Below are 14,710 nucleotides of genomic sequence, written 5' to 3'. Positions count from 1 at the left end.
ACGGTCACTAAATGAATGGTTGCAACTCAAGGATGACCTGTAGTGACAATGAAACAATGACTAGATCCTGAAACAGATGAAGAGAGTGGGAAGGGACCCTATGGGTCATCTAGTCCAACCCCAAGCAGGAAGAAGCCTGAGGAAGGAAGGTGATGCTCCAGGCCTACCTTGCAGGGTTGTTGAAAGAAGACAAGAATTAGAAATAATAAATTTTATTATTATATAAGTATTTTTATTATTATATGTATTTTTATTATTATATAAGTAATTTTATTATTTGTTCTTTATTCTTCTCCCATCTCCCCCACTTTCCTGGCCCGGCACCGACTTTATTCCTACAGGCAGCCCTCGACTTACAACAATTTCATTTAGTGGCCATTCTAAGGCACTGGGAAAAAGCGACTTAGGACCCTTTCCCACACTTACGACCGTGGCAGTAGGCATCACCTGTTTTCCATTTAGAGGCTTGGCAACCGACTCGTATTTACGACGGCGTCCCAGGTGGGTCACCTCATCCACTTCTGCGACTTTCTGACCAGCCAAGTTCATGGGGAGGGCAGGATTCACTTAACGACCGTGCAACTCACTTAACATTTGCAGCGATTCACTTAACAACCAGGCCAAGCACGTGATCCAAACTGACAGGACTCGTATTTAGGACCATTTCGGCGTGTTTCCCTCCTGCCCCCGCCGTGATCCAACTGCTTGGAGGCCGACTCACATTTACGACGGCAACGGACTCGTGTTTATGTCGGTTGCAGCCATCCTGCGTGTGTGCCATCCCACGGCGGTGTGTGTGTGGCGATTCCCCCTTTTGCGACCTCCTGGCCAGCAAAGTCTGGGTGGGGGAGCCAGCTTTGCTTAACGACGGTGTTGCTCAATGAACAACGGAAACAATTCACTTAACAACCAATGCGACCCGCTTAACGACCACAGAGAGCGAGGCCTTCCAACGGGCCAGCCACGGCCATTGAAGGTAGGAGTGGGCTCAGCTTTGGTCATAAGTCGAGGACTTCCCTCAGGGGAAGGGAATATGCCAGAAAAAGAAGGAGAAAAAGCTTTTGAGGGGAGGGGGCGCCAGCAGAAACTCTTATTTTAACTTATTTTATTTCGTTTTATTCAAAATAACCTATTTAAAATAATTGGTCCTGTCCCACCTCGCAGGGGTGGCGTTGAGGTGGGGGGCGAGGGGCGGGGCCGCCCCTCCGCGCTCCCCCCTCCCCTTCCTTTCCCGGCATGCTTTGCGCCGGCTGAGGTAAAAGTCACCTCCGCCTTTTTCGGGCGGGGGGGGGCGCTCAGCGCTCCCCCCCCAGGACCCCCGCCCCTCCTGAGGAACCCCCGCCCCCTCGCCCCCCGCCCGCTCGGCGTCCCCCGCCCCGGCCCCGCTCCGCACCTGCGACGCGTCTGGCGGCACAGCGGCGGCCCCGCCGGAAGTCCCGCCCCCGCGTCAGGTCGAGGCCTGGGCCGCGCAGCCCCGACGGCCGCGCGCCGAGCGGCCAGATCGGCCCTCGCGGGCGGGGCAGGCAGAGGAAGAGGCGGTTGCCGGGGCGACGGAGGGAAAGGGGCGGGCATGGGGCGGGGCTTCTCTGACGGCGGGCGGTGTTGAGGCTGAGGGTGAGCCAGCAGAGGGCGCTGTCGAGCCAAGCTCTATTATATATAACTATTATAGGATAAAGAATATCGGATATATGATATATCGGATATATTCCACATCCTATATTCTTTATTCCAAAGTTTATATTCTATATTCCATAGTGTATAATTTATATTCTATATTCCATAGTGTACACTTTATATTCTATATTCCATAGTGTATAATTTATATTCTATATTCCATAGTGTATAATTTATATTCTATATTCCATATATAATTTACATTCTATATTATAGAATATAGACTATAGAATAGAGAATATAAACTATAGAATAAAGAATATAGGATATAGAATATAGGTTGTGGAATAAAGAATATAGAATATCGACTATAGAATATAGAATTTAAAATATAGAATAAAGAATATAGAAAATTGAATATAGGATATAGAATATAGGATATTGGATATAGGATATTGGATATAGACTATAGGATATAGACAATAGGATATTGGATGTAAAATATAAAGAATATAGACTAAGGAATATAAAATAAAGAATATAGAATGTAGGATATAGAATATCAAATATTGAATATAGATATAGGATATTTGATGTAGACTATAGGATATTGACAATAGGATATAGGATATAAAATATAGAATAAAGAATATAGAATATGAAATAAAGAATATAAAATGTAGGATATAGAATATAGAATTGGAATGGAAGAATAGGAATAGAATGGAATGGAATAGAATAGATAGAATAGAATAGAATGCAGAAAAATGCAGAATAGAGGAGAATAGAATAGAAACTTTATTATCACTTTAAGTGTATACTAATCAGCATACATTAAAATGAAATTTTGTTGCATTCAGCTCTCAAATGATAACCATTATTCATACACACACACACACACACACATATGTATACGACTCAGGGAAACATCATAGAGCTGGCTTGGAGCCAGGGATGGGATGGAGCACCACCAGGAGATCCCGGGGGGGGGGGGGAAAGGACCGCCAGAACAGATAGCTGGAGACCCCTCAAGTATTGGGACTAAGACCACCCCATCAAAACAAGGAAGGTGTTTATTAGCGTGCCTTGTGTAGCGAAGGGAGGCATGGTGTCCAGGGTCATCTGGAGGGAGAAGGATTGGCCACACCTGAAAATGGTGGGGCTGAAGCCACATGTGCACAAATCATCATAGCTGATCATAGTTTATCGAATAAGCCATGATTGGTTGTGTTTACAATAGGCTAACTAACACGGGCTATAGCAAAAAACCCTTCAGCTTAGGCTAAACCTGTTAGATACGGGCGAGTCTCTCCCTGGGACAGTCGTGTTTAGATTAGATTATAGATTATATTTAAATTATATATCACGGTGGTCCCAAAGATGCTTCCCCCCCCCCCAAAAAAAAGCAATTGGATTTTCTTAGTTGGTTTTTTCCCCCTTGAAAACCTCCTCATCCAGAACTGAAGAAGCTTCTTGGATGAGAAGCGAAATGTTTGCAAGGAGGGGAAAAAATTCCCAAGAAAATCCAGTCCCCAAAGATTTAATTCGTTTCTCAAATTCGGTTGTTCGGCAGGAATTGGGAAGGCAACACCGTCGGGCCAACTTTGGTTCACCTGGAAATATTTATTCCTCGGACACCCGGGATAATAATTCGGTGTGTGTAAAATATGCAAAAACAACAACAACAACGAGCAAAACATGTGTTTTTCTTTCTGCAATCTTTGCCGGGGAAAACTCGGTCTTTTAAAGGAAGTTGTTGTGGCCGGCCAGCGGCCAGGGAACTGGCAGCAGAGTCGGAGAGTGAGGAGACTGGGGAGGAATCTGGGCCAGTCCTGGAGTCTGAGGAGGGCTCTGCGTCGGAGGCAGAGAGGGGGGCCAGGGCCGTCTGACAGTTATCAGCTGCCTTCGGAGTCAGACATCAGTGAGGCAGAAGAACAGCTGGAGCCTGTTCCCAGTGTGTGCATGCACAGAGTGGCCAGATGAAGGGAAGAGCTAAAGAACAGGGGTCGACTTGGGAGTAAGGCCACAGGGGGGACGGTGAATGGCCCCTCCCAGAGGGAATAAAAGAGGAGAGAAAGGGGAGTGGAATTTGCAGGAGACTATTAGTTCACTTAATTGGTTTGGAGACTCCTGGCCAAGTTTTGCAGAGATCGGCCTGGCAGCTCTCCAAGCCAGATAAGGTCTGTGACCGTAAATCCTCCCTCGAAAGACTTTGCTGGATATGAAGGAGCAGAATTCACCACCAATTAAGAAAAGGGGTTTTTGTCGGGACCAGGAGTTGGCTTCGGGCTCTTGGGAAACCTCGGTCAGAACGTAAGTATCGAGTAAATGAAACAGACAAGCGTTGTGGTTTTCCACTCTCTTGTTTAAAAGTGGACTTTATTCAGCAAAAGTGCAAAAATAGGGAAGACAAGAAGAAGATTAAAAAATTCGGCTACTATTTCGGCTTCAGAAATCTGGACAGTCATAAGGGGGCAGCAGAGAGGGAGAGAAAGAGACGTTTACGGCTTATCTGAAATTCAGCACCGCCGTAAATTGATGATGAGGCGTTTTGGGGAGGGGGGCAATTGTGCGTTTTTAAGAATGGCTTTCAAGAATCGTTGCGAATCATCCCTCTGGGTGGGGGACAATGATTCCTTGAATTCAACGACTGGTTGTCCTCGACTTACGACCCCAACATTGCCCAAAATTTCAGTCGCCAAGCGAGACAATAAGTTCTGCTCCATTTTACGACCTTTCTTGCCGCCGTTGTTAAGCGAATCCGCTGCGGTGGCTCGGTTGGTCACACGGTCGTTAAGCAAATCCGCCGTCGTCCCCCCGTGCTGACTCGGCTCGTCGGAAGGTCGCAGAAGGGGACGCAGCGACCGTCGTAAATCTGAGTCAGTTGCGAAGCGTCTGAATTTTGACCGCGCGACCACAGGGGAGTGCTGCGGCGGTCGTAAGTGCGAGGACCGGTCCTAAGTCGCTTCTTTTTTTTTTCAGCACCGTTGCGACGTCGGCCGTCGCTAAACAAATGGTCCCAAGTGGAGGACGGCATAAAAAAGGCTTATTTTTCCTTCGCAAACTTCCTTCCCGGGACTCAGTCATTCCTGGAGTTTCTTGAGCAGGGCGGAAGTCGCTGCGCGGAAAAACCTCCGTCATTCTCAGGACCTCTTCATTCCGGCGTCTTGGACGCTAAGCGGGAGGGGCTCCCCCCCACAGGGGTTCAAGTAGTCCAAGGTGTCTTCAACCTCCACCGCGATTGGTCGGAGGGAATCTCCTTTCGCGGTGGTTTCCTCCTGCGAGAGGGGAGGGTCAGCGGGGCGCCCGGCTTCGGCCACCCCGGAGGGCTTGAAGGAGGCCGGAGAGTGACCGCCGTTGCAGATGCTGACCACGCAGCTGACATTCACGTGGGTTTTCCCGCTTCCCACCATCTCCGCTGGAAAAGGAAGGAAAAGGTTAAAAATAAGGAAGGAAGGGGTGGAAGAAGAAAAGGAGGAATAGGGAGAGAGGAACTGAGAAAGAGGGAATTAAATAAAAAGAGGGGGAGAGAGGAAAGGAGGGGGGGAGAGAAAGGGAGAGAGAAAGAAAAAGGCAGAAAAAGAAAAGGAAGGAAGAGAAAGAAAGGAAGGAAGGGAGAAACCGAAAGAGAAAGGAATAAAAAAGGGAGAGAGAAGGGGGGAGAGAGAGGAAAGGGAGGAAGGGAGAAACTGAGAAAGAAATAAAAAAGAGAGGAAAGAAGGGAGAGAAAGGGAGAGAGAAAGAATAAGGCAGAGAAAGAGAAAAGGAAGGGAAGAAAGAAAGAAAGAAACTGAGAAAGAGAAATAAATAAAAAGAGAGGAAAAAAGGAAGGGAGGGAGGGAAAGGGAGAAAAAGAAAAAGGCAAAAAAGGAGAAAAAGAAGGAAGGGAAGAAAGAAAGAAAAAGAAACTGAGAAAGAGAGAAATAAATAAAAAGAGAGGAAAGAAGGAAGGGAGGGCGGGAAAGGGAGAAAAAGAAAAAGGCAAAAAGGGAGAAAAAGAAGGAAGGGAAGAAAGAAAGAAAGGAAGAAGAGAAACTGAGAACGAGAGAAAGAAATAAAAAGAGGAAAGAAGGAAGGGAGAGAAGGAGAGAGAAAAAGAAAAAGGCAAGAAAGAGAAAAGGAAGGAAGGGAAAAAAGAGAAAGAAAAACAGAAACAAAAAGGGAGAAAGAAAGAAAAAAGACGGAAAGAAAGAAGAGGAGAGAAAGTAAGTAAGTAAGAAAGAAAGAAGAATATTTGTAGCTCAGAGTTGAAATAAGAGGAGCTTGATAGTCTTCTTGCAGACGTTTCATGACCCAACTAGGTAACATCATCAGTGCCAATGTTGGTTCTAACCCTGATAATGTTACCTAACATCTGGAAGAAAACCATCAAGTTCTGAAACTACCAAGGACCCCACAATCTCCCCCCTCCTCCTCCCCCCTCCCCCTCCCCCTCCTCCTCCTCCTCCTCCTCCTCCTCCTCCTCCTCCTCCTCCTCCTCCTCCTCCTCCTCCTCCTCACCTTCCTCTTTCTCCTCCACTCCACAATCCCCACTCCCTTCCAGCACGGATGACGTTCCCTAGTATGGCCGTGAAACGACTCCCAGACAGCACGCACCGAAGGCCCCACAATCCTAGGCCTTACAGGGGCCCAGCCCAGCCTGATGTGACCCACCACCCCATAAATGGAGCCTTACCCCCTCACTCCGATCTATTCCCCCACCCCTCCCGGGGGGTCTTACTCGAGTCTTCCGCGCTGTAGCATCTCCCGTCATTCATTGATCTCTGCGCAACGTTGTCGGTTTCCATCTTGGGAGGGTCTCCGTTGCCGGTTTCGCTGCTTTTCTCAGGCCCGGCCGTTGGATTGTCCCAAAAACTCGAGGGGGACGTCCGCAAGAGACTGTCCTTCTCCTGCCCCGCAGCTGTGGGCTCCGGAGGCCACTTCACCGGGAACTTTTCGGCAGGCGCGAACGGCTGGAAGGAAACGGAGAAGCCGAACGTCATTGGTTCCGTCAGCGATCTGCTAGGACCCCAGACCCAAATTGGGGGGAGTCTGGCAGCCCAGTTTTTGCTTTTGGTGCCTCCGACGAGGAAGCTGTACAAATTCTGACTTACAGACCCGAAAGAGGTCAAGGCTCACCTGTTTCTTCTCCTCCCAAAATGGGGGACACTTTTGACCTGCCAGAGAGAAAATTAAATGTTGTGGAATTCATTGTTGGAATATAATATGTATATATTGCAACAACTACACTAATATTCAGCCACTAGATGGCAGTGTTTCCAAGTTTGGATCTACTACTCTATGTTCTTTTGTTCTAAGTCAACTTTCCTGTGAGAGTTAAGCAGTTAAGCAGTAAAGCACATGGTGATTGTACACTCTGTTTGAACTTTACACACACACACACACACACACACACACACACACACACACACACACACATATATATTATTTGTGCTGATAAATAAATAAAGGGAGACTAGTATAGATCTATTTCAAGCTATTTAGCTCTCATCAGCTAGCCACACCCTTACTGGGATTCGAACCTGTGCTGTATTGCATCTTAGGCAAACGTCTTAGCCATCAAGCCACAGGTCTCCTCCTTATCAGCTGAAGCCAGGAAAGAAGGTATATATTAGTGTCACAACCCCTGGTAAGCCCCAATTATGGGAGGAAGCTAACTGCTTTCAACATCTGTCAATCGGCTCGTCACAAGAGTCCATCACGGCAGAAACCCAATATTTTTACTGTTGCCTTTGTTATATTTGTGTTTTTTTTTATTTGTGCTGATAAATAAATAAAGGGAGACTAGTATAGATCTATTTCAAGCTATTTAGCTCTCATCAGCTAGCCATACCCTTACTGGGATTCGAACCTAGTATGCCATATAGCCCAGGTTCAAATCCCAGTAAGGGTATGGCTAGCTGATGAGAGCTAAATAGCTTGAAATAGATCTATACTAGTCTCCCTTTATTTATTTATCAGCACAAATAACACACACACACACACACACACACACACACACACACACACACACACACACATATATATATATATATATATATATATATATATATATATATGATTTTTTACAACCCCTGGTAAGCCCCAATTATGGGAGGAAGCTAACTGCTTCCATCATCTGTCTATCGACTCGTCACAAGAGTCCATCACGACAGAAACCCAATATTTTTACTGTTGCCTTTGTTATATTAGCACAAATAATAAAAACACACACACACACACACACACACACACACACACATATATATATGTAAAGATCAGAGTGTACAATCACCATGTGCTTTACTGCTTAACTGCTACATGTATATACATACATACACACATACATACATACATACATACATACATACATACACAGAATTTCTAACATTAGAACTTTTAAAGAAAAGTTCAGATTAACGGAATGACAGAGGTGGGCGGGACCACGGAGGTCTTCTAGTCCAACCCTCTGCTCAGGCAGGAAGCCCTCGACCATTTCAGACAAACGGATGTCCAATCTTTTCTTAAAAGCCTCCAGTGTTGGAGCATCCGCAACTTCTGGAGGCGAGTCGTTCCACTGAATTAATTGTTGGAACAATCCATCGGAGCAAACTGATTGTATTTAAAACCGTTTTGTTTTGGAGCCTCAACTTACCACTTTTTCTAAAAACGATGAAGCAAATGAGGGCCGCCAGCACCACTGGGATAGTCGTCAGGCCGACAATCCGCCCTGGACGCAAAACAAAGAGGTAAAAATGCAGAGTTAGGATAGTTCAAGCTGTGCTAAGAAATTGCACCTCTATTCCAAGAAAACGGGGAAATTTGGGGTTAAAAACCAGTGGAAATTCTTCGGGAAGTTTTGATTATTGCAATATATCGTATTTAAGGTGTGGAACCTCTAAACAGCCACCAGAGGGCGGCAGAGAGACACTGTCCTGGACTATGCTCTCAGGTTGTCCTAATTCCTCCAGCAACTCTATGGCATCTCTAGAATAAAGGCAGTCCTCGATTTACGACCACAAGGGAGCCCACAATCTAGGTCGCTAAGTGAGACAGCTTCTCAGTTTTGTCCCATTTTACGGCTTGTCTCGCCGCATTTCTTAAGCGAATCACTGCCATCGTTAAATTAGAAACACCGTTGTTAAGTGAATCGGGCTTCTCCGTGGACTTCGCTTGTTGGAAGGTCGCAAAAGGGGATCATGTGACCCCGGGACGCTGCAACCGTTATAAATAGGAGTCAGTTGCCAAGTATCTGAAAGCAAATTACATGACCATGTGGACTTGGCAGGGGAACTCTGGGAGTTGAAGTCCACAAGTCTTAAAGTGACTGACTGGGGAATTCTGGGAGTTGAAGTCCATAAGAGCCAAGGTGGCGCAGTGGTTAAATGCAGCACTGCAGGCTACTGCTAGATCAGCAGGTCAGCGGTTCAAATCTCACCGGCTCAGGGTTGACTCAGCCTTCCATCCTTCCGAGGTGGGTAAAATGAGGACCCGGATTGTTGGGGGCAATATGCTGACTCTCTGTAAACCGCTTAGAGAGGCCTGAAAGGCCTATGAAGCGGTATATAAGTCTACTGCTATTGCTATTGCTATAAGTCTTAAAGTGACTGACTGGAGAATTCTGGGAGTTGAAGTCCAGAAGTCTTAAAGTGACTGACTGGAGAATTCTGGGAGTTGAAGTCCATAAGTCTCAAAGTGACTGACTGGGGAATTCTGGGAGTTGAAGTCAAGAAGTCTTAAAGTGACTGACTGGGGAACTCTGGGAGTTGAAGTCCATAAGTCTCAAATAGCTGACTGGGGAATTCTGGGAGTTGAAGTCCACAAGTCTTAAATAGCTGACTAAGGAATTCTGGGAATTGAAGTCCACAAGTCTCAAAGTGACTGACTGGGGAACTCTGGAAGATGAAGTCCACAAGTCTTAAAGTGACTGACTGGGGAATTCTGGGAGTTGAAGTCCACAAGTCTCAAAGTGACTGACTGGGGAACTCTGGGAGTTGAAGTCCATAAGTATTAAAGTGACTGACTGGAGAATTCTGGGAGTTGAAGTCCATAAGTCTCAAAGTGACTGACTGAGGAATTCTGGGAGTTGAAGTCCACAAGTCTTAAATAGCTGACTAAGGAATTCTGGGAATTGAAGTCCACAAGTCTTAAAGTGATTGACTGGGGAATTCTGGGAGTTGAAGTCTATAAGTCTTAAATAGCTGGAGTATTCTGGGAGTTGAAGTCCATAAGTCTCAAAGTGACTGACTGAGGAACTCTGGGAGTTGAAGTCCATAAGTCTTAAATAGCTGACTGGGGAACTCTGGGAGTTGAAGTCCACAAGTCTTAAATAGCTGACTAAGGAATTCTGGGAATTGAAGTCCACAAGTCTTAAAGTGACTGACTGGCGAATTCTGGGAGTTGAAGTCAACAAATCTTAAAGTGACTGACTGAGGAATTCTGGGAGTTGAAGTCCACAAGTCTTAAATAGCTGACTGGAGAATTCTGGGAGTTGAAGTCCACAAGTCTTAAAGTGACTGACTGGCGAATTCTGGGAGTTGAAGTCCACAAGTCTTAAATAGCTGACTAAGGAATTCTGGGAATTGAAGTCCACAAGTCTTAAAGTGATTGACTGGGGAACTCTGGGAGTTGAAGTCCATAAGTCTCAAATAGCTGACTGGAGAATTCTGGGAGTTGAAGTCCACAAGTCTTAAAGTGACTGACTGGGGAACTCTGGGAGTTGAAGTCCATAAGTCTCAAATAGCTGACTGGAGAATTCTGGGAGTTGAAGTCCACAAGTCTTAAAGTGATTGACTGGGGAACTCTGGGAGTTGAAGTCCATAAGTCTCAAATAGCTGACTGGCGAATTCTGGGAGTTGAAGTCAACAAATCTTAAAGTGACTGACTGGGGAACTCTGGGAGTTGAAGTCCATAAGTCTCAAATAGCTGACTGGAGAATTCTGGGAGTTGAAGTCCACAAGTCTTAAATAGCTGACTAAGGAACTCTGGGAGTTGAAGTCCACAAGTCTTAAATAGCTGACTAAGGAATTCTGGGAATTGAAGTCCACAAGTCTTAAAGTGATTTGACTGGGAACTCTGGGAGTTGAAGTCCACAAGTCTTAAAAGTCTCAAAGTTTGGAGACCCCTGCCTCTTAAACGCAGCCCACCTTCCGAACGCAAATCCCTATCCCTTTCTCTTCTCCTTGCTCACCGGTCTGTGCGGATGAATCCTGTCGGTTGAAGGTTGGTCTCTCGGTCCCAGCACCCCACAGGAGCCTCTTCGTTGCGGTTGTGAGTGGCGGAGACGTCCGTCCCGGGCTCAACCGGCCCACCCGGATGGCCACAAACGGTGTTGTGGGTGTTGCTTCCGGGAACCAGCACCGCCTGACATCTTGTAAGGGGGGAGAAGAAGAAAAAAAGAACCACCACCGAAGTGAAGAAGTGAAATATAAAGTCAGTCGACTCGAGGACTTTCCAGCCGAGGAAAGGTGACCTTTTCAATGACACAACTTTTCTTACCCTCCGAAAGTTCAGGGGGACTTCAGGGCGATGAAGAAGAAGGGGTGTTTCCAGCAAGAGGGGCTAGGAATGGCACCTAGAGGTCATCTTTCCCAACCCCTGGGCTGCTCTGCCAGTTTTTATTTTAGGACTTTTGTTCCATTTTCTCTTCTCCTTTCTCTCCTCTCCCCTTCCCTTTTTTCTATCCTATTTTTTACTCTACTCTCCTATTTTCTTCTTCCCTTCCCTTTTTTCTATTCTTTTTTCTATCCCATTTTCTATTCTCCTATCCTATTTTCTTGTTCTGTTTCCTTCTCTTTTTTTATCTTGTCGTTTTATCTTCTATCCTGTCCTATCCTCTTTTCTGGTTCCCTTCTCTTTTTTCGCTTCTCTTTTTTCTCCTCTCCTCTCCCTATTCCTATTCCTATTCTATTCTTTCTCTTCTCTTTCTCTTCTCTCATCTCTTCTCCTCTATCCTATCCTATTTTCTTCCTCTCCTCTTCATTCTATTCTATTCTATTCTTTCTCTTCTCTATTCTATTCTTTCTCTTCTCTATTCTACTTTTACTCTTCTCTATTCTATTTTTTCTCTTCTCTATTCTATTCTTTCTCTTCTCTATTCTCTTGTCTTCTTTATCTTCTCTATTCTCTTGTCTTCTTTATCTTCTCTATCCTGTCCTGTTTTCTTCCTTCTTCATTCCATTCCATTCTATTCTTTCTCTTTATTCTATTTTTTCCTCTTCTCTATTCTCTTCTCTTCTTTATCTTCTCTATCCTGTCCTGTTTTCTTCCTTCTTCATTCCATTCCATTCTATTCTTTCTCTTTATTCTATTTTTTCCTCTTCTCTTCTCTTCTTTATCTTCTCTATCCTGTCCTGTTTTCTTCTTGCCCTCTCCATCCATTCTATTCTATTCTTTCTCTTCTCTATTCTATTTTTTCTATTCTCTTCTCTTCTTTATCTTCTCTATCCTGTCCTGTTTTCTTCCTCCCCTCTCCATTCCATTCTATTCTATTCTTTCTCTTCTCTATTTCTTTCTCTTCTCTATTCTATTTTTTCCTCTTCTCTATTCTCTTCTCTTCTTTATCTTCTCTATCCTGTCCTGTTTTCTTCCTCCCCTCTTCATTCCATTCCATTCTATTCTATTCCAAATAATAACAAACCATTTTGATAGCTTGCAGGCGCCCAAGAGTTATGTGTTTCCCCCCCCCCCTTTCCTGCGAGGGTTTAAGCAGGCTCCCTTCTCTTCCCCAAACTCCCACTGCGGAAACAACACAATCACACACCTTACATCCGGTGAGGGGCGCAGCGATTCTGGTGGGACTCGTGATCGGAGAAGGTGCCCGGTTGGCACGGCGCCACATTCCACATCCGTTTCTCTCGTGCCTGCAAAGGAAGGAGAAGTTATCAGAAGCGCCGTTGCCGAAAGCTGCAGGGCAAGAGGAGGGCAGAAGGAGAGGAGAGGAAATGGCTTTGAAAGTTGGACAGACACATTGGAGCCCTGTGTGTGTGTGTGTGTGTGCGTGTGTGTGTCCGTGTGTGTGTGTGTCCCGGCATAACTCTGGAACGCCTCGAGCAAATTCAACCCAACTTGGTAAAACAGATGACTTACTCTCTGGAAACAAACACTGCGTGGGGGTTAAGACACCCCTAAAACCCATCGGGGTATGTTTTCTGTTAAGATGCAGCCTGTTGTGCCTTAACACCGGCTTCTACCGCACCACAGTAAAATGGATTCTACCGTACAGCGCAGTGGAGTTGCCGCGGCAAGCAGCTTCACAGTACACCACAGGGGGGATCCCTCCGGTAAGGGGAGGGTGGAGGGCTTTAGAAATTATTAGAAATTATGATATAGAGCCGAGGTGGCGCAGTGGTTAGGGTGCAGTACTGCAGGCCACTTTCAGCTGACTGCGATCTGCAGCTCAGCGGTTCAAATCTCACCGGCTCAAGGTCGACTCAGCCTTCCATCCTTCCGAGGTGGGTGAAATGAGGACCCGGACTGTGGGGGCAAGTTGCTGACTCAATTTGCTAAAAAAGTTTGTAAACCGCTTAGAGAGGGCTGAAGCCTATGAAGCAGTATATAAGTCTAATAAATAAATAAATAGATTCAGATTCAGATTTAATTTTATTTGTATGCCGCCCTTCTCCGGGAGGGACTCAGGGCGGCGAACAATAAATATTCCCCCCCCTCCCCGTCAAAAAAATAAATACCGGCTAGTAAATAAATAAAAATGTGCAAAGATCAAAAAAAGCAGAAAGATTCTTCCGCCCTGCTTTCGTCAAAAGTCCAAAGTTTCACTTCCACGGAGCGTGCGAGGCGAGTCACACCACTTACGCAACCCGAAACCTCCGGACTCTCTTTTCAGTTTTGGGAGGATAAGATGTCAAATTACGCTCCATTTCTTCACACCGAAGTTTTAAAGACTTAAAAACTGACTAATTTGTGGGTTTTTCGTCACATTTTTCGCAGAGTTGCGACTGATCGGCATAGATTTCATAAATACACACGATTTTATTTATTGTATTATAGTGTTATGGTATTATTTCCTGGACTCAGCCTGATTTCTCTGGATGCCCCCCTTTTGGAAACGCAGCTAGTCCCCGACCTATGACCACAAGGGAGCTTGAACTTTTCCGCCGTTGAGCGAGACCTTCATTTTAAGTGAGTTTTGCCCCATTGTACGACGTCTCCTGCCACCGTTGATAAGTAAGTCTCTGCCATCGTTAAGTGAGTCTGGCTTCCCGGGGTCACTATGGAGCCCAGATGACGGGGAAGCTGGTTCGCTTAGCCACAGAGGCGTAAAATGGAGGATTGCAGAACGGTCTTGCTTAGCGACAGAAACTTTGGGCAGCCATAAGTCCAGGAGTTCGGCCTGTATAGGAGCCGAAATCTTGGGAAATCCTGAAATTTTTAAAGCTGAAGCCCAAATCGGCTTGGCTGCTTTGGCACCGTTTGAGGCCAACATTCCTCGCCTTTTCCTGTCAACTTCCTTTTCGGTTGACAACCTTTGTGAGTTCAAATCCCGGCTGTGTTGTGTGAATCAAGGAGGCCACACAAACTTTTTGTCTCCCGGCGAGAGTTTTCCTCCAAAATCTTGGCTTTTTTGAAACTCGGCTGTTTTCTTGCAGACCTTTCAACACCCAGCTAGGTAGCATCATCAGGCTAGGGATGATGATGATGATGATGATGATGTTACGTAGTTTGGGTCATGGAGTCAGCAGGAAAAGAGAGCACCGATCCTTCTCTTCTTCCTCCTCCCCTCTTCCTCTCTGCAAACCCACTTTCCTTTTAGCACTGATGATGTTCCCTAGTTGGGTCACGAAACGTCTGCAAGGAAACCACCAAGCTCAGAGACGTACCACAGACCCCACGGTCCTCCCCCTCCTCTCTTCCTCCTCTTCCTTCTCTCTCCTCCTCCTCCTCCTCTTTCTCCTCCTCCTCTTCCTCCTCCTCTTTCTCCTCTTCCTCATCTTCTTTCTCCTTTTCCTCCTCCTTCTCTTCTCCTCTTTCTTCTCCTCCTCTAGCTCCTCTTTCTTCTCCCCTTCCTCCTCCTCTTCCTCTTTCTCCTCCTCCTCGTCCTTCTCCTCTTCCTCCTCTTTCTCCTCCTCCTCTTCCTCCTTTCTCCTTCTCTAGCTCCTCT

General features: G+C 46.0%; 1 protein-coding gene across 1 annotated transcript; it reads right to left on the bottom strand.

Annotated features, from left to right (window-relative positions):
• Positions 1 to 3,967: 3,967 nt before the first annotated feature.
• LOC148042609 (uncharacterized) lies at positions 3,968 to 12,592 on the bottom strand. Its single transcript, XM_087701821.1, has 6 exons — positions 12,361 to 12,592; positions 10,784 to 10,963; positions 8,249 to 8,323; positions 6,733 to 6,770; positions 6,335 to 6,566; positions 3,968 to 5,032 (listed from the first exon to the last, which is right to left on the bottom strand). The coding sequence occupies exons 1-6, from the start codon at positions 12,431 to 12,433 to the stop codon at positions 4,758 to 4,760; spliced, it is 873 nt and encodes a 290-aa protein (XP_087557947.1). The 5' UTR covers positions 12,434 to 12,592; the 3' UTR covers positions 3,968 to 4,757.
• Positions 12,593 to 14,710: the final 2,118 nt, after the last annotated feature.

The sequence above is a fragment of the Thamnophis sirtalis genome, unplaced genomic scaffold (genome assembly GCF_051295495.1).
Source record: "Thamnophis sirtalis isolate CommonGarterSnake01/CBP01778 unplaced genomic scaffold, rThaSir2_p1.2 scaffold_15, whole genome shotgun sequence".
In the NCBI taxonomy this organism is placed as follows: Eukaryota; Metazoa; Chordata; class Lepidosauria; order Squamata; family Natricidae; genus Thamnophis; species Thamnophis sirtalis.
This window is presented reverse-complemented; position numbering and strand designations above follow the sequence as displayed.